We start from the raw sequence: 25,014 nt of genomic DNA on the forward strand, positions 1-25,014 counted from the left end.
GAAGGAGTGACCATGCAGCATATAGCTGCACTGTGAATCCATGCAGCGAGCTAACTAATTACCCGCCATCTCTGAAATATGTGCAGTGCAGCAGTGGCGGGGCCCTGCTGGATGCCACTTCACTATTCCACCCTTCATATTCAACATAAGCAAGAGGCAAATGAGGGGGGCTATGGAGGATAAATGAGCGGTATTACTGGCAACAGGCTGATAAGAAGACAAGAGGGAGAGGGTGACAGAGTAAAAAGACAGGACAAAGAGGAGGAGGAAGACTGGCATTTCTGTCCAAGGCATTACCTTGATGTTGGAGACACCAAAGCGAGGAATGTGGCTATTGTTTCAGTGAATTGACCCATCGGTAGAACGGGGCGAAGAAACTGCATTGCAAATTAGAAATCCCCGCAAGAAGGCACATTTTTACACCTGATGTATCTTCATATGTCATCTGCTCACTTTTTGTGATGAGCAATAGAACGGTAAAACTATGAAGGGGGAATAGTTAGCAGAGCATTTGGTCTATAGTTCTTTGAGGTATCTAATATTCCTCCCAAGTGAAGATGGGTTTACAGAGACGACTGAACACGAATCAACATTAGCCCTCCGATCTCTTGTCGGATATTTTGTGTTATCCACGTTCCTTCGACCTACAGCAGCAGTTGCAAACAATGAGCCGCCTGGGAAAACTCAATATATTCTTTCACGGCTAGTAAAGTAAAAATATATACATATATACATCATAGAGCATAATGAGGCTTCAGAGTGTTTTTTTTTTTTTTTTTGTGCATCAGTGTCTGTGTTTCGGCGCTACATCTGAGGACATGCCACATTGCCACTCGAAAGTGAGTGGAGGTAGCAGCTGAAAGCACTCCACGGCGGACGCGCGTAAAATGGCCAAGATGTTCCATTGCATACACAACAAGCGCCTAATCTCATGAAGCACAACCCAGATGAGCTGAAATGATAGGATGAAAATATGCAGCGGCTGCCTGTTTAAATTCGGTCTTCAGAGAAAAGAATGTGGCCACTGACATTTAATGGATAATAGAACTGAGAACGGGAATAGTTATGCCGCTAGAAGAGACAAAGGGGAGACGAGAAACTCTCAGACGACCTCACGTTTTTCAGAGGGAGCTAAATAAAAGATGATAAATATGGATTATAGTGGCCGATGGCCTGGTCTTTTTTTTTTTTTTTTTTTCTTGAGTCTCAGAAATGTGTCTCTAAATTTAGCATTAGCTTTATCAGACAGCTGCAATACAGGGTAGGAGAGGACTTGGGTATAGGGAAAAGAAAATACAGAGGAAAGGTTGAAAGATATCTCAAAGACAGGTGAGGCAGACAAAAAGATTGAAGGGCGGGGAAAGGTGGCATTGTCCGGGTGATTCTGTCCATCACTTGCCACTTTTAGAATGAAAATACATCTCAACTAATATCCGCCAGTCAAACACACACACACATACGCACGCGCACACACCACCAGTGAGAGATGTGAATTTCAATTAAGGTAAGGATATTAAACAACTGCTACAGTTATAAAAATCAACCAAGTAGATAAGGACTCCAATACCTGAGGAAGGGTAGATAGATGAGGGAGAAAGACTAATTCATTCACACAGATGTGTAAAATGCAACCTAATATAAAAACCAAACAGAGCAGAAAGAAAAGGTCAGCCTGGGACAAGTCATCTTGGCTCTTTTTTTTTTTTTTTTAAATGCATTTTCACTTCATGTCGACTAATTGTGCTCTATAGGGAGTGAAATGGGAACTCATTAAACGGTGCTACAACTAAGTTAAAGTATTTGCTTCAACCCACAATTCAGTTTTGGGCATGGCACAGCTGCACATCAAGTATGTATTGTAGGTCTGCCTTGCATTCAAAGGGTTTAAATCTCAACTCGGACTAACTGAAAAACTCTTATTTGCCCAAAGGTGAGTATGAATGGTCAACATGTGACCCGTGAATGATGGCCAACCAGTCCAGGATGTACGTGTCAGGATGTCAAGTCTGAATCATTTTATAGGAATAGCTGTATGAAAATAATAACTTGTTCACACCATTTGATATGTTTGGCTCCATTAAAACCGTCTCATAAGAGTTCTCTTGATAGTCAAGTTGATTTTTGATGAAGTGAGAAGGCCCTGTGGACCAAACAATCATTATCAAGAGAACTGGAAGGGGGTGCGGGGGTGTCCCAGTCTCTTTGTAAACAAACTGCTTTGCTTCAAGTCAGTTTCACTTCAAATGTGAACCGCTGTACGGACCAAAAATACACAACAGTCAAAATTCCTGACCGATGATCGTTACCGGTTGGAATGCAATGGCGATTCCATGATTCGAAAAACTGGTGTTTGCCTTTCTTTTGTGTCTTTGCACCTTCACTGAATTGTCTCCTACCATCTCGATCTTCCTTATGAAAAATGCATTATTCATTCCCCTGAAATAAATTCTTTCACTGAATGAAAACTAAAGACTTCCTGGTGTTGATTAATGTACACACATCTACTCAACATCCCATGAGAAATTAACTAGTCCAATCGGAAGGTTTTTCGTCCTCGACGCCTACAGATGTTTTTTCCGCTCGGTCTGACCTGACTAACTAACTCAGCTGACATATTCACACGAGCTAATCAAAGTCCATGTAGAGCATATGTGGATTAGGTTATATCCCAATTTAAAAAAAATAATAATAATGAGGAAAGAAGGTGAACATAATTTGGACCAATATAAATGCAAAGAGCCCATAAGGTCAAAGTTGGACTAATTAAAAGTGCTCGAAAATTGTCTGGCGCTGTAAAATTGCCGCATGTAGCAATCAATTAGAAATCACAAGATGGCGTTGGGCAGTAGCAGCCAGGAAATGAATCTGTCAACACGTTTCATTATTGTCTGATAACACAAAGAAAATTAAGTCGCAAAAAAAGCTGTTACACAAGCTAGACTTGACTTGCGTATGCATTAAGTCTGTTTGATTACTTCCTATTATCCTCGACTTTTCAGTAGGAACACAGAAATGAGGCTCTTTGTAAGTTTGTTTGTCAAATGGAGCAAATTACAAGACGTTTGCAATTAACAAGTCTTTGGGAAAATCTCCATTTCGAGCGTGTACTGGAAGCACCAGCAATATTGTACTCCACGTTGGTCAATTTCGTAGGCAAAGATGCTGCCACAGCTGTAGCGCACCTGCAAGTGCCATTGTACAAAAAAAAAAAAAAAAAAAATAGAAGATTGAGTGGAATATATTACCAGCCGATGTGGTAGGGGCCGGGGCCTGGTGTCAATCACAGTCAATTAAATTTGATCATCTCACTTTAAAAGCAATGAGCTCTCCGCCATGTGGCACAGACTGTTTCACCATAAATGAGTCCAAACGCCCGGCCTTATAAAATCCTCAGATGAAAAAAAAAAAAAAAAACTGTTGACATGTACAGTTTTGAGCAGAGAATGGAAGATGATGAAAATGTGCGAGCAAGTCAAAGGATATCTAATTTCAAGTAAAAAAAAAAAATCACGTTACTCGGAATGGATAATGTGGCATAATTACTTCATTTATGAATTTGCTGCAATTAAAATGAGTGCATTGAAGTCCCTACAGTTCCGAGATGATTATTTATTTATTTTTTTAACATTGTGCCTGGCATTTAGAATAAATGGTTATAGATTATAATTGGCATGGTTACACATTTGTTGGAGCTGGTTTCAATCTGTTGTTAAGGAAACATGGATTATTTGTTTGTCAAATGATAAACACTGCTAATGCAGTAATTAAACATCACCTACCAGCCTGTTGTGCATCGACTCATGTTGATTTTACAGCTAAAAAGCAACACCGGCTAACGCAGTGTAATTCTTAAAAATCCAACAACAAACATTATTGCTTTGGTCCATTGGTTATTTTTAGAAACATTGGCTGAAATTCATATTTATCAAGTATGAAAGAGAATTTGATACATTTTCAGCAGTAAACACAAATTTTTCATCAACTTAACTGCGCAAAAATGATACTCTTTTTTTTTTTCTTCTTTCCAAACCAGATTACGTTTTGTTTTGTTTTTTTTCTCTGCATCAAAATTTTTGCATATTCTTTGCGCAAATATGATCAAATTAATACACTCATGTAATTTATTTTTGCTAATACTGTACCAGTCGTTTTCTTGCACGTCTCTTCAACAGCTGCCAGGCTGTGCCCATAAATATTTTTTATTTTTTTTTTAATTCCAGTTAAATTAAATGCAGCATCCCATTTCTGGGACAAGAAAATAAGACAAATACAAACTACGGCAGGCCAACGTGAGAACATGACACAAATGTATACAGATGATAAAATATGATGTGGATGACATTGCCAGCGATGAAAAATTAATGGCGTGAGCCAACATGTCAGCAGTAAAATGGTGACTGATGTGTGGAAGATAAAGGTCACAGATGAGGACCGCAACATTAGGTCGGGCAACAGCGAACTTCTTTTCGCGCCCTCCGCTGATCCAGTAATGTATTATTAAGTCTCTTTTCACATAATACAGTATATCATTTTTATCATTAAGTGACATGTAACATATGTTTGAAAAACATGATTTGTCTTTTTTTTTGCTTCCCTTTTAGTGGAAGCGAAACACACCACCAAGGCATGTTGAGGAATTCCTGTGATGAGGGGGGTCCCCCTTGAATGTGAAGCAACATGCCACACGGTCTGTACGCTTGCGCATCCTTCCCGCTCCGCTATGTTCCTGCTTTATTACTAACAAGCCAATGCACATGCCTGTCATTGCCTAGCTATGAAACAATACCCGACTGCACAGAGCTCTCTCATGCGACTCCCGCTTCAGATATCAATTGTAGGAATAAGCGATGAGGACTGAAGAGTCACCAGTGTCCATCGATACAGATAAATTGATCATTCAAAACACATTTTAAAAAAAATAGATGTCCATAAGCTTGGGAACAACACTAAAGTATTGATATTTCTCGAACGACCATGACGTTGCACACTATGTTACATTTTCCGATCCGCTTATCCTCACAAGGGTCGCGGGGGGTGCTGGAGCCTATCCCAGCCGCCTTCGGGCAGTAGGCGGGCGACACCCTGAACCGGTTGCCAGCCGATCGCAGGGAACAGAGACGAACATCCATCCGCGCACACCGAGGTAAAATCTGGAGTCTTCAATCAGCCTGCCGTGCATGTTTTTGGAATGTGGGAGGTAACCGGAGTACCCGGAGAAAACCCACGCAGGCTCGGGTAGAACATGTAAACTCCACGCTGGAAGGTCGGAGACGAAATCGAACCCACGATCTCTGCACTGTGAGGTTAACACGCTCACCACTGGGCACACGCCCAAAATACCCTTCTGTTCAAATTCGGGTTTTTCGTGACATAAAATGATTTTAAAGCTTTTTCTCCCATTATTGCTGCCAACAAGTTGTACAAATTGAGAGCTGAAGTTGAAATAAACAATGGAGATGTGGTGGCACAAGCGTGCACGCACTCCTATTTGTGTTCGGAATGAACCGATCCCATTCAAAGTCACGTTAAATGTGACTCAGCATGAACCTGCCATCATTTCAAATAGCTCCGATTAACCCCCTCCAAATTGCGGCCGCATGAGGAGGGTTTTCTGACACTGAAGTCACCAAATCCAGTGTTATAGTTAAACATGTTCATTTGAGCAAAGCTTTATAAATTCATTCAGATTTGGGAGCCAATGTGAATTGCACTTTCTGCCAAATGAATGTTTTTACCAGCGCGTTCATTTGGCAGTCCATGAACTTTTTTTTTTTTTTTTTTTTTTTTTGAACGATGGTTCATTTTTGATCAAGAGTGCCAGTTTACGTGAGACTTCCAGGAGAAACCCTGGCTAAACACACGGTCAACCAAACCCTCATAAGTAGGATGATAAGGACCTCATTTGGCCACGGGCCCAACACTCGCACGGCCGCCCGCGCCATCAAAACGTAATGCACGATGGCAGCTTGAAGGGGGAAAAAAATAAGACCCTGCGGCAGGTTATCTCACTCGGGAAATTTGTATCGGTTTGCAACAAGTAGTAAGTTAAGTTACCCTTTCTTAGTTCCTGGTCAGCCTTCGGAGTGTTTTCCTTTTTGGATTGTGCTGGCATTGTGGCGGTGGGCACTAATATTGTGTTGAAAAAAGCTGGTGAAGCCGGGAGGGTTGGGAGCACTCGGAAGTCGCAGGTGTTTCATTAAATATTCGACCTCAGTCTTGTTCCTACGTCAGATTTTATTTTTGGCTGCTCATTACGGACAGTAAAACTGTTTTTGTTTTTTTTTTTCTAACTCCCAAAAAAAAAAAAAAAAAAAAAGCGCATTGAAGCACGTTTTGAGAGCGCAGGGGGGAATGGCAGTATTTTGAGGGTCATACCTCACAGCAACATAAAACAAAACAAAAAAGAAGTATGAATCGTTCATTTTAAGAATGATAAACTTGGATCAAAAATTGGAATTATGGACTATGAACTGAACTTTTACAACACTGGCCAAATCAAACAGCACTCGCCACGGTCCGCGGACAGCTTCCAAAGCATCAGCGGGTCAGATTGTTCAAAGGTATCAGTCAAGACAAGGGTAACAGACTTTTCAAAGCATTCGTGTGGGAAAATGTGTTACGGGCCGAGGAAATCAAGGTTGAATCATTTTGACCGTAATTCCAAAAGGTGCAGTATGAAAAGAACACCAGACCTAAAGGGAAATTTGGATATGGCAGGATCAAGCTTCGGGGCTGTTTTTATTCAGCTGCAACTGAGGCCTTTAGTCAAGGTCGGAATTATGAACATTTTCAACTACAAGTCAGTATTCGCCACAAACCCACTTATAAGATGGTGCGTACCACATTATCTCAGTTATTTGTACTACCCCGGCCCAAAAAATTCTTTATTTTCTTCATTTGAGTCGTGGGAAAACAAGTTTAGATGGATTTGTCTTGCTCTCATTTGTTGAGATCGGCCAAAAAAATTTAAAATGCCATTTGAACAGGAGTGTTGCCTTTTTGTATCCGCGGTATGAGTACATTGAGACGAACGTTAAGTCGACCACAAACATGCAGTTTTGTTTATATAGCTACAACACATGCACCTAGATCTGTCAAGAGTCAAACGTGCACGGACAGTACATACACATGACATACTTTTACCGGCATACATCTGATGTGTTATGCCCATTTATTTACAGCTGCACTCGGGTCATCACAAACCTGACGACAAATCATTGTTCAAATTTGATGACACTTCATTCTTGTTTGAATAAGGCAGAAATGAAGCTTGTGGGAAGTCAGAGGTGGACAGCTCAGTGAGCCCTGTCAACAATAAAAGTCAGCAGCATAATTAAGGAGTCTATTTATAATGACTTGCATCGAGCAAAACGATGATAGTGGCTCATTCAAATCCTACGTGAAAAACATTCGAGTCTTTATAGCTTCACCCAGGAAAGGGAGACTTCTGTTGTCTCTTTATTTGATTAAAGTTTAAAAGAAAAAAAAATGAAAACAGTAGAAAATGGCTGCCTTATCCACCTGTCATGCAGTGCACTAACGTAAGCCAGTTTAGAACTGCGGTGGTGAAGAGGGCCAAGGTCAGAGACACCGTTACGGTTTGTGCTGACCGTAAGCATTTGCGATTAATTGTCTCGCGGTTAGATGACTAAGAAAGCCAAACAGATATTTTAGCGGGTAAATGCATTCAGCTAAGACCGCGGGCAACAACTCTGTACATAAATAAGACTGAAAGAAACGCATCCCTGGCAAAACGTTGCACAGTTTTTTTTTTTAAATATTCATAAAAAATCCATTCAATTTGTGTTTCAATGTCTATTTTACCATATTTTTGTCGCCTTGTAGTTACGTGGCGTACAAAAAAGGCTTTTGAAAAGAGGTCCTTCAAGACCATGTCCTCTTCCGTGCTGCCCGGGCCGCTACCCTGGCTGGATCACTGTCCTCATTACTGTCAGTCAGCATCAGGTTTTAGCAGTGCCAGGCTCCTGCACAGCCCTCTGTCCTCTCTGCCCTGCCAGCACTTGCCTGCCTGACTGCTGCCGTTGGGTTAGCATTGTAAGAACCCCTCATTCCCCGAGAAAACCTAATTACTCTCCGCCAGCAACCAAGGAGACCGGCGCAGAATGGGAGGCAGGAGAAAAGAGGAATCGCACAGACGTGCACTCCACTTACAAGAGATCTGACAATTATTCATAAAGGAAACAGGAACTAGCGTTCGCCATTTGCACAATTTATCTCTCAATGGAGGTATAACGGCTGGCAAAGAAAGCAATATGTTATGAAAACACACAAAAAGAACACGCATGAATCAAGCGCTTTGACTACCCGTTAATTGGGTCACTCTGTTGGCAATTGTACGGGACCGCCAAACAGTCATTCATTTGTTTGCGCTTTGGCTCCGTTTTTTTTTTTTTTTTTCATCTGGAGCAGTTCCACTGCGGCAAATGAACGCAAAAGAGTTGACAGGTCAGGGACTTAAAGGCAACACTTCCACACAACAGCTAAAACCACAAGGAATAGCGTCGCATAGCATAAGACACTAAACAACATTCAAAGGGCAACGTTGACTGATTCGGGTTTCGATCAGTTTCTCACGTTGCAATTTGGAAGTGGGGAAAAAAGCCACCCGAGCGCGTACAGTGCAGTGGCTCAGACCGTAAGGACTCAGATTTGGTGGTCAGGGGAGAACTGTTGTGGACAAAAAAATATGAAAACTGCTACAAGTTCTCGGAGAGAAGCTTGAGCCCTGCCAGAGGTGACTTTGCCGCTAAATTCCCAACTGCTGTTGCAAGCAACACTCTTAAAGAATTTAGGGACTGCCAGCGCTCGCCGTACCGTATTAAATACTGTACACTGTGTCGGTGCCACTGGCAGTGGAGTGGTTGCAACAATTACAAACAAAATAGACAAAAAAAAATACATGTATATGAACCGAAGGCTTTAGCGGGGTTTTCTTTTAGTGTGAGAAATAAAAAAATTGGAACTGACAAAGATCAAGAAGGTGAATTTCGCCATGTGCCCTTTTTCACAGGGACTTTTATTTCCTGCATTTTTTAACACAAGGGCTAATTGTCTGATAAATGTTCCATCTGCTGACAATTCTGTCCTCGTCCTGCTTGTAGATGAATAAACAAATAAATAATGCATATATGACTGTATCGCTTCAGCTGCATTCACTTCGTAAGGTACCTACCGTATGCTTCGAATACAGTCTTGGCTCTCATTGTGGCTTCCTGTTATTTCCACGTTCACTTGCTGCATTGGTGCATAATGAATGGCAAAGGTCAAAGGCAACTATATATTCTCAGTCACAAGAAATTCGGTTGTAGCAATAAACTAGGGATCAATCTTGGTTTGAGTCCAACTTTGACCCCAAGTCCGTTCGGTTAGGCTCCAAAACCTCGACAATACAGGGATGGATGGATGCTTTGGTGATTAAGTCAATAGTCATTATTTGTGAATATATATTCATTATTTTGTAGCCTCTAGGGGTGTCAAAAGTAGAGACTGACTGCATAGTTGATCGCCTATAAGGAAAATGAATGAATGACAATTACTGGATTTTTTTTTTTTGTCATCAATTCTAATGGCTTACAGGGAAATCATAATTTAGGACCATATAACGGTGTTTTTTTTTTATGGTCTTTTAACACAGTAGCTTGTTTTCCATGAAAGTCACACCCCGAGAATCATCCTTCATCTCACGGAGAGTTTATGGACAATAGCTGTGCATCTGTTTGGGAGAGGGGCATGACAAACCACCGGCTTGTGTTTGGCATGTCTTTGCTCACTATGGACTGTCTCTTGGTTACAATAGAGTATGTAAAACCCATTTCAAATCCCATTTATCCAGAGAAATACAACCAATGTCTGTTCTGCGGGATTGCTCGCTTATTTTGCAGCGACGTGTCGCGTGCCATATCTCCCGAAATGTGATGTCAGCTTTGTCGGAAACACAGCAGCGTATTCATTTGGTTACTCGGGAGTCTATATGTGCTGCGGGAATGCCCTGGAATATGGGAGGGGTCTAATTAAAAATATCCCGCTTCACATGACAAATATCTGGAAGGGCTCATTGTCAAGCTGAACAAAAGCTACTGATATAGCACTCTGTTCTTCACTGAGGACTTTTGTCCTTGATTATTCTTTCAGACTCATGCAGCTGTGGAGAGTTGGAACAGGGAAGCTGGTGCTTTTAATAAACTCCCCGAGACATTCAAAGGGCCTGGCAGCCACTGAGGTTTCATTTACCCAGCAGTGAGCTGTGTCATTTAAAATGAGGATCATTTTGAGATGGGGGGAATATCATAATGCTAAATCTAGATCAAATAACAGAGCAAGGTGTACGACTGGATTTGCAAGGCGGGGTAATCCTCAAAGAGGTGCCAAAGAGCGCAATAGACAGTAGCCGTGCAAGGTATTGAGAGATCAGGTAAGACAGGAATATTAGAGTGGAATATGAAATATACATGCACATATGCATGTGCCTTTGCACGGAAGCAGTAACCCAGGGGGATATATTTACTTCTCACAGCATTGTTATTCGAATTTATTTAAATGTAAGGCTTGGCTCTCTTGAACCACAATACACTGAATAGTCTTTTTTTTTTTTTTTTTTTTTTAAACGTTCAAATCAATCCTAAGCAAAGTGTCCCACAGAACGGAGTGAGGACGACTAGTCAATTTGCCAGTCACAGAAAATGTGACTGCGAATGCGTGCAATAGAGAGAGGAAATGAAATGGATAAAAAGGAGCTATGTGTGGAACGAAAAAGCAGAACTAAGACATAGCTGCCAGCCATGCAGCTTTGACAGTCTGCCGTTAAAAGGGAAGCCGCAGTCACAGGTGTCAGCCTGGAGTAAAATATAGGACGGCGCTTTGACGTTACGTCGTTGAATTACCTCAATCAATGCGCGAGCATGCTTAGCCTTTCTCTTCAATGACATTCAAAACATACGGGTTAAGTAACAAGGGGGGGGGGGGGGGGAAAGGGTCTTACAAATAAAATACAAACCGTTCCGCAGAGTGTTGTCACAGCTGCCTCGATTAAGGTCACATTTTATTTGTGGACAGTCTTCTTTGTGCATGCAGAAATTTCCATGAAACAACAACAACAACCAGAGCAAGAGGGACGGCGGCGGGGGGGCGAAAAGCTCTTCGAGAGGTGCAAGGAAAGGTTTACGGGCAACGCTCTCCCAAAAGATGCCGCTAAGTCCTTTAATTTTGAAAACAAGCCATCACGACTCATCTCCCACCGAAGTGGCCGCAAGTCCCACCGGCGATTAAAATAATGCTGAGACCTGCCGTGATTGTGTGCGACTCCACCGTGGGAAGAAACTAAAGCGGCGGCAGCGGATGACACCTACCGTTGAAAGGCGAATTTAGAGCAAGGGCGGCGGAAGGCTGGTTTTGATTTCCCCGAGAAACACAAGGGGGGGGCTTGTCACGCGATTCCTGGGAAAGATCGAGCGAGGCAATCGGGCAAGAAAGTGGATCTGAACTATTGTGTGTTGGTGGTGCTTTGAGGTCATTGAAAACGCAAAATTTTGACGTTAAAATAGAGTGCACCGGGATCTCATCATAGTTTGAGTCCAACTGCAAACCAGAAAAAAAAAAAAAGCAGATTTGCAGATGCGAGTCTGTTTCTTGACTACCGCTGAGGTGCCCTTGAGCAAGTTTCCAAACCACCTTCCGCTCAAGCTCAGACATTGTCTTCTACCTCTCCTTACGTGCCTGCATGTGCAACTTAATGATCACTGTCGGGATTGTTAAACTTTCATTTGTCTGCAAAATAATTTGTAGTAAGGAATAAAGGAGGGAAGATCATTACACACACACACACACACACACACACACAAAAAAACAAAAAAACAGGCATAACTTCTTATGGAACGGCTGCATCAACATAAACCATCGGAGTGAATAGCTTTCACTTATATTTACTATGAGGAAATAAAAACTGAGATTATATAGAGACATGCCATAAATCACATGCTCGTGTCTTGGCGCTCGGCCAGAAGTGCGTTGCAGCTCCTCCTTGCAGCGCCTCGAGCTAGCACGATATAGATTTAAGACGCGTGACGCAAAACACAAACTAGCTATATCAGGAAAATACGGCGCCATCAATCCGGAATTTGTTTCGTCTGTCGGTGGCTGTGCCTTTGAGGGAGGTGACAATTCCCCCCCATCATATGTCAGTGACGTCACATTACAAAACGAGCGCCTCGGCGTACCAGGGCCTGAGATTAAGCGCCTAATTCCTTTTCGAGCCTCTTTTAAATTGCCGTCAATACATGCTGACAGGACAAACGCTGTTGTCGTTTGACGAACAATTTGAATGCTCACAACTTCAACAGGACCGCTGGCTTTTTGCAGATATCCCATCATCTATTTTTAAATGAAACGATTGTTTTGAGTTCGGGGCTAACGATGAGACACATTTGAATGGCTGACCTTTAAATGGAAGAAAAAGGAAGAAACCGGCTGCGAGGAAGAGCCTCGGACTTGAGCGGGTTTCCCCACAAAGCGTCAGGTAACAGAGATTCACAATCATCTCCCAACTGCATTCATGATGCAATGAGATGCAGCGAGTAGGTGTTCAGTTGATTCATCCGTGGCTTTTTCAGCAAACTAGACAAGGCCTCAAGTTTTTGTCATCAGAAGCCCCCTCGGCAAATCTGAATACCAATTTACTGATTCTGTCAAAACAATGGCAACACGTAGAAGAACAACAGTGGAAGATGACAATGCTATTTGGACCCGGCGTTTGTAGAGACTAGTCGATTTGTCAACTTTACTCGACCAAATATCACGACGCCACAGCGGCTCATGTCGATGCCTGTGTTCTAATGTGCATGTTCTGTGTAAATTCAGTGAATGAGCTGTCCATTGTTCGTAAATGTACGCTATACAAACATGCATCGATACATCTAGCGATAGCACGGTATCGAATGATCATTTTCAGATGCACTCTCATCCTTGAATATACACGGCTTGTGACACGTTTGATCTATCTGCCTTTCTTATGCTGAATATTCGAGATAAGCTTCAGAACCGTGACGGGTTTCTGGACAACAGCTTGCATTTCTTAAGCATGTTTTCTATCATGTGCACAACCTGGGGTTGCCCCCCCCCCCTTGTCCCCTCCCCCTTTGTGACCTTGACAACGCTGATGGTCGCCAAGAAGCCAGATCACAGAAATCAAACATCGACGCGATCTGCCAATGCACAGCTAGAAGCAGACGCCCGTGTGCATGCTTTGTGGTTGATTTGGTATTTTTAACCCTTTTGATCCAGGTATGCCCTAAAATCATTTTCTCCCTTACTATTTTCCTTCCGTTCAAAGTTAGGCACTTGCAAGGTTTTCTTCTTAATAGTTGCTGCCAAAACACTTTTGCCAGCGCCTTCCTCAGAGCGGAGGTGTCCGTGTGTTTGGCCACGGGGAGCAACGCCGTCTGATCCAAGTTGTTTTTCCCGTGATCCTGTCATCCCCGGTGCAAACACCTTCACTTGTTTACAGCCAAATGTCCTCTGCGTTCACCTTCACTTCCTGTCTGTTTCCAGCATTAGTCTACGTGCCGTACATAAATGCGGCGTTTTACTGTGCTGCAGCATTCGGCAGCGAAAAAGGGTCATTGTCGTGGTTGCCGATGAGGTCATCGGTCGCCGTGAGAACGTGACTGCCGATTGGACGCGTCGCGATTTGATTGGCGAAGTGCACCTGCCGAGTTGAGCTCCTCTAAAACTCGAACCGGGGGGCAAATCCAACCAAAGCCGAGAGCCGCCAAGCGGGCAGGCGGGGAGCGGCGAAGCAAGCGGGACAAACGAGTTTAAAATGCAAAATATGTGGGACGTTCTTTCTTAATGGGAACACGGCAAACTTCAGCGTGTAGAAAGAGAGAATCTCCGAGACATTTCCAAGTTCTGAGTCAAAAGTCCCAAAAGTGACGCATAAAAGTGCTCCGCGACACCCTGGCGTGCTACAGCTTTCACACTAAACGCTAAGGGGAGGCAGGTTGTAAGAGGGCATGTCAACAAAGCCTTCGACCGTGCTGCAGCACCATCTGCACGCGTTGCATATTTAACTGTCAATAGAGACGCTCAAGACCGGCAATCAAGAGAAACGATAATATGCATCATGAACAACAGCCCCAGTGTGATTAGAGTTTTGTCTCCGTGCTAATTGTGACGCGGCTTATATCAATCTCTCCTCTTTGACTTTGAATACGAAAGAAAAGCACTGACGGTGATTTCATATTTGTCAGTGCAGAAGACAATTCCGTTCCTCATTAAATCTTCTTATATACCCGACCATTCATGTCATCAAAAATTCCACAAAGACACGCGCCACCAACGCGCCACGTATTGCACAGGACATTGTGTGTATTCCACATTCTTTCAGCTTTTTTTTTTTTTTTTTTGTCACAGCCAAGTCAAACAATGGTTGCACGCTAGTCTCCAAATGCAAATAAATCAATTTCCCCGAAATGGGTTTTATTCCTATACAATAGCGTTGAGTGGGAGCATGAAAACAGTGACGATAAAAAGGAGAGATATTTTTAAATGTGCAGAGCAGAAACAATGTGGGAACAATGGAGCCAGACGAGGTATTTCTCTAAAGCAAACAGACAACCACTGCCTCTTTGAATCTGCTGTGTGGCCACAGAAAATTACGTATGGTGGTGACACGAGACATAATCATTTTCTTCTAGGAAGCAAGGTGACCAATTTATTCTTCTTACCTTAGGCTGGGCGCGACGTGGAAAGGCAACCTTAGGATCAATCTGATGGGGGGGGGCAGAAAAAAAAAGAAAGAGCAGAGATGTCAAAATATTTTAAAAGCAATACATTGCCTATTTTCTAATCCCACATAAATGGCCAGAGTGCAATCAGTGACATGACTGAATAGACAGAAGAATAAAAATTGGCATTTCAAAGCAACAAATTCATTATTCAAAAGATTCAAATGTGACTTTTTACTAACTAATCAAAGCATTTAAAAGGTTCATAAATGCTGCATAATCAAGTCGCATTAAGCCATGTGGTCGGCTTTTTAAAAGTGGAAAGCATTTTGTTAAACTCAGGCTGCATTCACAATGGAGTTATCGGAACCGCAATCACAAATTAAGTGCACAAGGACAAAACAATATCAAACCAGGATTTGTTTTCCTAAAGCCTGCATCATAAATAACTGAATAAGATTATTACCGGTATTACTCCCCTTTGTCTTTCGCTCTGCTGACCACTTAAAGTTTTCCAATTTATTGAACCCCAAAATTGAACCAAGCGTTTATTTCATTTCACATTGTGAGCGGTAGGTGAGTCAGTGATATCAGTCAACAAAAATCACATTACCCGTACAAACTTTTACATTTAATGCCATGTCATCCGTTCTACAGATAAGTTGCTGGTCATGTCTCCCTAATTACGATCCACGTCAGCGCTCAATTGATGGAGCTCCTTTGTCACGTTCAAGGCATAAAATACATTAATTTGACTGGGCAATGAACCACTGGGGGAAGAAAAAAAAAATCATATTCATTACTGCTGATCGGTGTCCAACAATATCCGAACATGGGATGAGTCTAATATCGATTAATTGTTCGTTAAGAACTTGCTCAATTGTGCGGAACTGACTGATGATTCAGCACGTCTTGCAGCCATTTAGGCAAATTGGGGTGCACTACTTTGCTGCAACCAGCAGAGGCACTGTGGAGTCAGTCTTCACTCCTTAGCGCCCCACGATGAATGAAACTCCGATATGCAATGTCATTCGGTCGTTAAAAAAAGAATTGTGAACATCCCGAAAGGGATTCTCTTATCTCATTTGGAAAAAAAAAAAAATAACTGAATGTTAATTTTCCAGAATGGAACAAGGAAATGAAGTCAAATGTCCATCTTTACTCGTGAAAACAACTTAAGTTGGACGGTATATATGGTAAGACACAAAACGTTACGGTAAATTGAAAAAAAATAAAAATAAAAAGGAAATCTGGAGATGAGCTACAACAGCCGTGGTTTGACTAGCCATAGTCATGATGGTGGAGGGTCGCTGTTACTCTGACCAGGAATCACTGATTGAATATGACACGGAGAAAATGAGAATCCCGGGCTAGTGACGCCTCCAAATAACAAGCTGGATGCATCAGATGAGCATGTTTGCCCGTCTTGTGCTTGTTATGTTATTAGTTTAATTTTCCCCATTAATTTCACTGGCATGAAGGTATGTGACACTGGGAAGTGTGGGGAGGGGGTGGCGGCGGGTTTTCATCAACCTTGCACTTTTAATAAATCACACAGCAATGTCATCCTTAAATGCATTGCCATGAATTTCTCCCAGATACACTTGGTGTCTTTTCGTTCCGGCTTTCATCGCATTTTCATGTTTGCTTATTATTTGGAACCCTTCGCAGTTTACGAAGCCAATTCCAACCGTTCATAAAAGTTATTCTTTCGGTGCAGATGGATCCATTTAAGAAATGCGTACCCTGCTGGGGGAAAACAGCAGAAACAAAATGAAGGCGAGAAGCATCTGCGCAGCTCAATTAAGCCAAGGAGACTGACTATGTTTTAATGCGTTTGAAGGGAAACCATGATGCGCTTTCTCATTGCCATCATTTCTGCCAGTCTCAGTTATTACTGTTATCTCTCTAAATCAGGTCACAATGAGAAATGAATTCAATAACACCTGAGTATGGAAACCCTGCTTGTAATGAATTTCATTTAAAGATTTGTTTTAGCACTTAGCCTCGGGCTTAACCAATTGAAACTCAATTACTATGTCTGCCTCGTCTGCGCCAAGACAACATGTCATGCTCGGAATACCAAATTCCAGCGCGCCTTCTGACCTACTGTATCTTCCTTTTGGGTCAGGAGTCCTGTGTTTCCGCATTTATTATTTTTACGATTTATAGTATCTTGCCGTGTTACCGTATCCATCTTACATTGCCGCTGAAGCTGTACGTATTAAAAATTGTGAGGAGAGAGAACGGTACGGCTTTTCTGTACTTTCTACACGCATGGTGGATGAGCAACTGTATTAAGAATGTACCTGTGATACGATCAGAGCCATGTCGACCAATTAGCCACAGATGATGCAATTCTTTGGAGAAATGTTGCAGCAGTACCTTTTTAGGTCACAACTTATGATGAATGGCTCCTTTGAGGAAAGTGAAATCAAGGGCAGGTGAGGTGTAGCGATTGTTTCCCCACATTTTTACATACTCATGCATATGTAGTTTTGTGGTTCAAAACTGTCGGGCCCCTAAGGCCATCAAGCCAAAAATACGCACTGCCCCCTTTGCACCGGATAACCAGAGTGCCAGCAATTACGTCGTCTCTGTTTCACCTGGATCATCTTCATGATCATTTCCATATTAGTAATTTACTAAGATGTTCGGCCCATTGACTTTGTGGTTTGGGAGGAAAATGGCAAGATCCAGCCGCATAATAAATGTCAAGAAGGTTAAGCCTCTTTTGCCAGCCGTTAAAATAGATTGTGAAAATCAGCCGAAATGAAAATATGTCAAAGCGGGGGAGACAATAATTCTCGGTGAACAAGTCGTAGTAATCGTAATCTTTTTAGGCCGGGCAGGAAAAGTACACTTTGAGGGCTAGCAGATCATACTATTGATGATTTTAGGCCGGGCAGGTACACTTTGAGGGCTAGCAGATCATACTATTGATGCCGGGCGCGTAAACTAACCAATAAGATGAGATCCTTGGAAGCCCCTATTGGAACAGAAGGAACAATATACTACGAATGGCAGTGTGCTTTCACCTTGGAACATTAGGTTTTATTGTTACAGGATTATCTGCGCAAATGCGGGCAAGTAGCGCGATTAAGAAGCTTAAGACCTCGCATTTACCTTTTGTTTATTGTTTTCCACCCGTGCAAGTGTGAAGGTCATTGAGTTTTTATTTTACTATACCTACAGTACATGTGCGTGTGCGTGTGTGTGTCTGTGTGTGTGTGGGGGGGGGGTCTCAATTGACACACGTACTGTTACCTCCAAGTTGTGAATACATGCTATAAAACTATCGTAGCTTGATTTATTAAAATTAAATGGGGGCAGGGAGGAAGAAATGTAAAACGTTGCAACAGGTACAGTAATGTTTATTCGACAGGATCGTACATAACTTTACAGATGTCAGCAAGTCTAATGAGAGCAGTTGTTTTATGGTGTACATAAGTGCCGGCCTCTAATAAGGTGTGATTACCAGTTTGCATTTATTGTTTTAAAAAAAAAATAATTAAAAAAAAAATCACGTGCAGTGCAGGTTATACAGATGATTTAAGGAGGTACAAAAGAGGTCCTTTGTGTAAATAGCGCCACACATGGAACAAAAGTGGTTCCCCTCGAGACATCATCACAACCTGCAGTGTCAAAGTAATAAAAATGAGAACAGACCGAGAGGTCACGACCTCCCCACAGCCACTAACCCACCATCTTTTATCTTCTGCAGCCTTTTACAACAAGGTCTCTACAGGCTGCTACCGAGTGAGATCAGCGGGAGAAACGGCATATATCTGAAAAATCTTACCAAAAAAAAAAAATAAAATAATCATAATAATAAATCGTCTGTATATCAATGCAGCTCTTTGGTAAACTCCTGATTAACACATATCTGCCCTCACACGACGCCACGGTGTTTAAGCTTCAAGGAAAAGGCTTATCAAAGTGTGCAGCTTCTCCCAATTTAGGGCTGTGAGGAGTTCCACAGGTGTTCGTGTGTGATAGCAAACAGAATGGCCATGAAATTAAAGCGTAAATGATTCATATCAGGGCTGTCATTCTTCGCTGATCTTTGCGGCTGAACAACTCCTGAAAGAAGCCGGTTGTTATGCGCCTAAATCAATAACAAGAATTTCAACAATTCCCCCCCCCCCCAAAAAAGACGGCAAACACATTGACCTTTCCTCAAAATAAGCGTCAGTATGTTGGATATTCATTGGTGTACACGATGTTACACACCTGCAATGAATGACAAGATATAACCGATAACAGAGTAGGGAATAAAGGTGGACTCGTCTATTTTTTTGGTAAACAAGTTCGAATTAGACAACGCGAAACGAGTTTATCAGAGGCCGTCTCGCATCATAATGCGCTTCAATGCAGGCTTAAATTTGTCATCTCGTTTCAGTAGGCATTCACAATTTTGAAAAGAAACGAGGAATCCCAAACTGTACTTTTCAAACACAATTTTGAGCCTCGAAGCGCGAGTTACATGAGCAAGTCTATAGCGCAGTCTAACGATCTGCAGCGGTTTAAAGCCGCGCAGGTAGAAGGCGGAGTTTGAGCCGTTGTGCTCCGTTGTGATCTTTGACATTGCGGAAGCAGGAATTGACTCGCTGGGGTCTGCACTGACATCCACCAGACACATCAACGGAGCTCAGAATCTGTCTGCCGATGCCACGATCAAATCCATCAAAATCGCGTTACGCCACCTGCACCACAACTTAGACCTGCTTTTAGTTTGTCTAAAAAGTATTCTACTTTTGGTCACGAAATTGATAGACGTGTGGGGCGTGCGATAGAATGCCTAATAAGGCACAGCGCAGTCTGCCAAATTCACAAAGGGACTAAACTAGACTTGCCGCGACATTAATTCAAGATGCGCCCGTTTTCACTCTGAGTGCAAAATACTTGTGTCACCAAATTGTCCCGGCATGAAAATGAAGATGAGCTTTACACAAAGCACACAATCGCCTGTCTACGAAAATAGCGCCCACAGAATTCAGAAATTAATCAAGTCCAACTTGATTTTTTTTTTCTGTTCATCAATGCAATTAAATAACTATAATTTGACATGTTAAGACATCAATTTGAGTATTAACTTTTTTTTAAAGTGGCTAATCCATTGGGCATGGGAAACAGTCATTTCGTGACATCGAGAAAATGATGTCGGAAGTTGAATCAAGGAATCAGCTCAAAGAGAAATAGTCATTAGCTGCAGCCCCCCCACCAATAGTACACAGAAGACACGGACGCAGCAAGAACTAATCACACTTTCAGCCATAATTAACTGCAAGAGCGAGCCCCTGCTAATGCAAGGGCACATCAGAGTTCAGATCATTCGACTGACTTTCTTTCCAAATCCTACGTGATGAATATGGGGGAGATTTCTTATGGACTGCTCTTTTCCTAATTTGCAACTTTATTCTCAGATAGAGCTCAAACATCCAAGCAAAAAATAAAAGGTCACCTGGGGTCACGAGTGAAGCACACAAGTTGAATGATGCCACAGAGGTCGTACGTTCAGAATGTAACATTTTTGGGGTTTAAGACCCATAAAATTTTGGGAGACCCTGGCATTCGTCCTACAGACCAAGACCATAGCGTTAACTCTAGGCATTTTTTTGCTTTCCTTTTTGGTTTTTGAGGCTTCTTTTTACTCTGGGTTTTCTTTTTTTCCAATACTATAATTACTGCAAAAAACGGACGGAATGGTGGTCAGGAATCCATGCATAATTTAGAAAGAACGATGCACTGATTTTTTTTTTTTTTATGACCCAAAAATTTGGTAATGAGCAGTAGTAAAGATATGGTACCCTGTTCGATTCATCAAATAATCCATCAGCCAAATGATATCAAGAACAAACATGTGTGAAGCGTAATTGTCATCAGGTTCAAATGTCACGTTGGATTTGAAAGACGTTTGTGAACGTTTTCCGTCTGCATGATCCATTTGCATTGTACCGTATTGACTTTTTTTGTGCCGCGCCCCACATACTCTGTACACACAGTCCCTAACGTAATGTTGCTCAGTGGTTGAAAGATGAATAAAAACAACAGTGTTGTTAAAGTTGTGTGCCCCCAAGTCTACTGAGAATGTGGTTTTGTTTTTTACAAATCACCTGGAAAACTAGTATTTATAATAATGACAGTGACAACTTGACCCTGGGACAGATTATTTTTTTTAGGAAATATATTTGTCATTTTGTCTTGGCAAATTTTTTATTTTTACAGTTATTTACGGTGCAGTACAATGGATGTAAAATGTCAACACACCCCTGTTGAAATGTCAATTTTTTTTTTTTGTGAAAAGAAAAATTAGACCTCGATAAATCATTTTAAAACGTTTTCTATCATTATTATCGCCTACAAACAATATGATTCCATTTTTTGTCCTACTAGAACATCTGAACTTTATTTGGGGTTCATCAGAGGCACTTTAAACAATACCCGATGTGTGCTGACTCCTGCTTAACACGAGCTTGGATGCGATTGGTTAATTCCGAGCAAAGCCACATCACCAGATATAAGAGTGCGCACATGTGTGCAGGTGCATTATTTCAGTTGTTTATTACGTACCCTCTTGAAAAGACCACCCCCCCAAATAAGTAGTACAGGTTTTAGGGAACAATGATGGTGAAAAATGTTTTTAAATTACTTGTCTTGTTCCTAAAAAAAAAAAAAATTGGCTTTTGAACAGGGGGGTGTAGACTTTTTATATCCATTATTTTTGTTTTAAAACAGCAATTAATGTGCAATCAATCTTCCGGCAATAAATCGGCTGCCTTGTAAAGTGCTCTTCAAGTGTTCATGCCCGCATGAGCTCCAAACATCATCAGGGGCAAACATATTTCGAACAAAAGCAATGGGGGGAAATGAGAAATATGTTCTGAATTACCAGCATGTGTGTTGTGATGCCTGAGGCTGTGCTTCCCCCATATGTCTTGTTCATATCTCCATCCAAGTGTTTTCATATCCGGTTGGGGAGGAAAAAAAAATGGAGCACAAATTCATATATACTGTAAAGAATAACATGACTCTTGTGGCGCAGACTAAATTTATCCTGCACTTTCCTTTAAAATTGATTAAATAGCGCCTAACCACAAACCTGACGATCCGGACTGAAATCACGTTGGCAAAGAAATAAATTCACAGATCCAGTAATAACTTGGAACAAATGTAAATGAGGGATGGTTTGCACGTTCCCTCTTTGAATGCTCATAATATGACTCAGCTTGTTCACAGTCACAGCCCCTGCGGCCTCTCAAAGACAGCCCAGCCCGTTCAAGGTGACCCGTGACAGGAAGGATTCACTGGACGGTCCCCGTAAAGTCCCAACGCTTGGATCGAATCGAACATCTGCGCACAAATCAAGAATGTTTGCAGGTCTGCTCTTTTCCTTTTATTTGTGCTGAGTAACTGCGCAAGCGATATGACAGATCCTAATGCACGGTGATTGTGCGATTGTTGGGCTAACACGAGAGCCGAGAGTGGCCGGTGACTAATGGCGAGGAAGAACACACAGCCAGCTGCCTCAGATTTGTTCTATTCCGCGGCACGTTTCAACAGCACATTAGCAGCTGGGAAATATCTATTTCTGAATGTGTTCTGAGTCATCAGGATCATGTCGCAAGGCTGGTGCGTCAATCACACAGTCAAATATTTGTCTCAACAACAAGAGAGCGGAGCTCGATCAATTTAAAACTATATATCACGGTCTTGTATCACATTTGTTTTTTTTTTTCCCCGCCCCAATCATGGCATGAATGGCACCATAAAAACGTTTAATCTTTGTCTCCTTCCCAACACGTCATCGTCAGGATACAGACTTGGAAACTGATAAAATAAATAGAAAATTATGACACCCGTATTAAAAAAAAATAATCATGAACAAAAGCGCATTTTTTTTTTCCCACAAATAAACCCGTCATTATCAAGCAATCGTATTCAACCCATGTTCTAATCACTGTGTCAATGAAATTGGAAAATTAAGAGAAAATCTCTCAGAATTTAATAAGCAAGCACGTATTGGCGTATTGGTGATATGAGAAGTCTCATTTGTAACTAGTCTGTCGGAATGTATGCTCTCTGTGAGATATGTTTTTTTGCGGGGGGGTGCAGGGGGGGAATTTGACTCATGAATTATAATTAACTGTGAAAATCTTCTCATATTACAAAATGAATGGAATTTTTTAAAAAAGGGGTCAAATACGTACGTATACCAAATATCCTGACAGCTTTATTTTCCAGGACTGCAAATAAAAGTTACGTTTTTGAAAAATGACTCACTAAAAAGTCAGTAATAAGACCGCGAAAATGGTCATTACGAACAGTTAATTTGAATGCTCCCACTAGAAAAGCAGTTTTAGACACTGACCGTGTAGTTCCCTTTAGAGTCCAGCTGAGCCTCTCTCCTCTCATTCCAAGCATGTCCGCTCACACAAGGACGATGCCCTATTTTTTTTTCTTCTTAAGTTTGAAAAATGAGTACTTTTCTATTTGTTTCAAAGCAGATGGCAACAGTGTCAATGATCACTACGATTGGAGAAGAACGACTGTGCAGAAAATACATTCAGTGTAGATGACAACTGAATGTCCCTCATTGAGTTGTCTGGCTGTCGCACGTGTACAGCGCTGGTCTGCAAAATAGGAGGACCCGACACAAAGTTGTCTTGAATAACATTTATTTTGCATTGCAATCAGAATGACTCGGGAACACTAGAGAGGACTGTGTTTTAATGTCTAGAAATGTTTTTTTTTTTATTTCATTCATCAGTTTCATGGACACTTTGGAATCAAATTATTTTGATTGCTTCTACTCAAGAGTGGCATCTTTGCTCTTTCATACATGGTGATAGAAATCTAATGGAATATGTTTAGAAGACAACATTGAGAAAATCTCTATGAACCATAAATGGTATCCAAAAATATGAATTTCAAGTGAAAGAGAAAGCTACAGAGACAAGTCAAATCATTCAAAAGAGGGCAACAACATAAAATTATACATGAATTGAACGTAACATTTCTACTTGGGACTATTTTCCAGCAACGTGAGAATTACGACATGAAATCTGTAGACATGCATCCCAAAAAATAAAATAAAATAAAAAAATTCTGGTAGGAAAAGAAAAAAAAAGAAAATGTAATCATGTGTAGTCACTATGAAAAGAAACGACACACACTTATCAATTACTTTTTCTCCCAGGCAAAAATCATCCTTTCAGTAACTTTTGCATATTTCAATTTTCACTTCACCGGATAGCGCACGGTAATATTCACTTGAATAAAGAAGTGTTAAAAGACTCTAACCTGTCTGCCATTACTGCGTTGACTGCGTCGTATTCATTTTGATTAAACACTTTACACGCATGTCCTCAAACCTTAGATCCTATGTTTTCAAGTCCGTGAACTGTCGCATTGTAATTTTGCAAACACTGCGGTCATGTGTCATCAAATGGATCAAGCAACAGCGTTTTTATCTATGGCAATTTAAAACGGTCTCGGATATACACGGCCCCTCAGGTTCAAGCCACCTAAAATAAACATTCTAGCTTGGATGAGAACAGGGTCTTAGATGTGGTCCGTTTAGTCGGAGTAAAGCGCATGTTTACTGCGGGGGCCAGCTATTACAGTACCGGTAAGTCAGCTGGAGGTACTGTATACTGAATGAGCCCAAGGTCCTCAGGTTAAATCCTATGAAGAGCTTAACGGAATAATTAAAAAGCGCGCCAGGAATTTAACTCCTTCCACCACCGTTGCTTTCCTGTGAGCCGCTCTATCGTGACATGCTGTCAGCACAGGGGTAACTTCAGAGAAGAATAGTTGTAACAGTTTCCACTCTGCAGCCGTGAGCCCGTTTAATATTTCACAGGCGATTTCAAATACCTCGTCTCTTCGGGCATCCTCTAAATCTCAACCTTTCTACAGTTCCGTGATACCATCGGTCGTAACTTGCTGTTCGTTTAGCTCTCAAGAACTTCTGTCTTCTCTCTGTGGCTACTAATTGGAAACATATGGAACAAAGTGTGATCTTATCACCCTCATCCCCAGTAGCACGTAAATAGCGCTTAAGGCAATTTAGCTACATGACATGACAAGAGTGCAACTAGTGTGGGAAAGTGGCAAATATTCACTGAAATTAGATTTCAGAAATGAAAAGCCGGAGGGGAAAAAAAATTCTCCAGCTCTGTGAGTCTAAAATTGTTGTTGTTGAAATTTGTAAAATATAATTTTTCAATGAAATAATAATAATAAGAAGAATATTAATAATAAATACAGA

The 25,014-nt window shown here is 41.5% G+C and overlaps 1 protein-coding gene across 2 annotated transcripts in view; it reads right to left on the reverse strand.

Annotated features, from left to right (window-relative positions):
* Nucleotides 1-25,014, reverse strand: part of LOC109508953 (RNA-binding protein Musashi homolog 2) — a 228,647-nt gene that overhangs the window by 198,983 nt on the left and 4,650 nt on the right. For both annotated transcript variants that reach the window (XM_019858880.1, XM_019858878.1), the window contains one exon: nt 14,742-14,783. In XM_019858880.1, the coding sequence (XP_019714439.1) occupies nt 14,742-14,783 (42 nt within the window). The remainder of the gene's footprint in view (nt 1-14,741; nt 14,784-25,014) is intronic.

Source organism: Hippocampus comes, unplaced genomic scaffold (assembly GCF_001891065.2).
Source record: "Hippocampus comes isolate QL1 unplaced genomic scaffold, H_comes_QL1_v1.1 scaffold230, whole genome shotgun sequence".
Taxonomy (NCBI): Eukaryota; Metazoa; Chordata; class Actinopteri; order Syngnathiformes; family Syngnathidae; genus Hippocampus; species Hippocampus comes.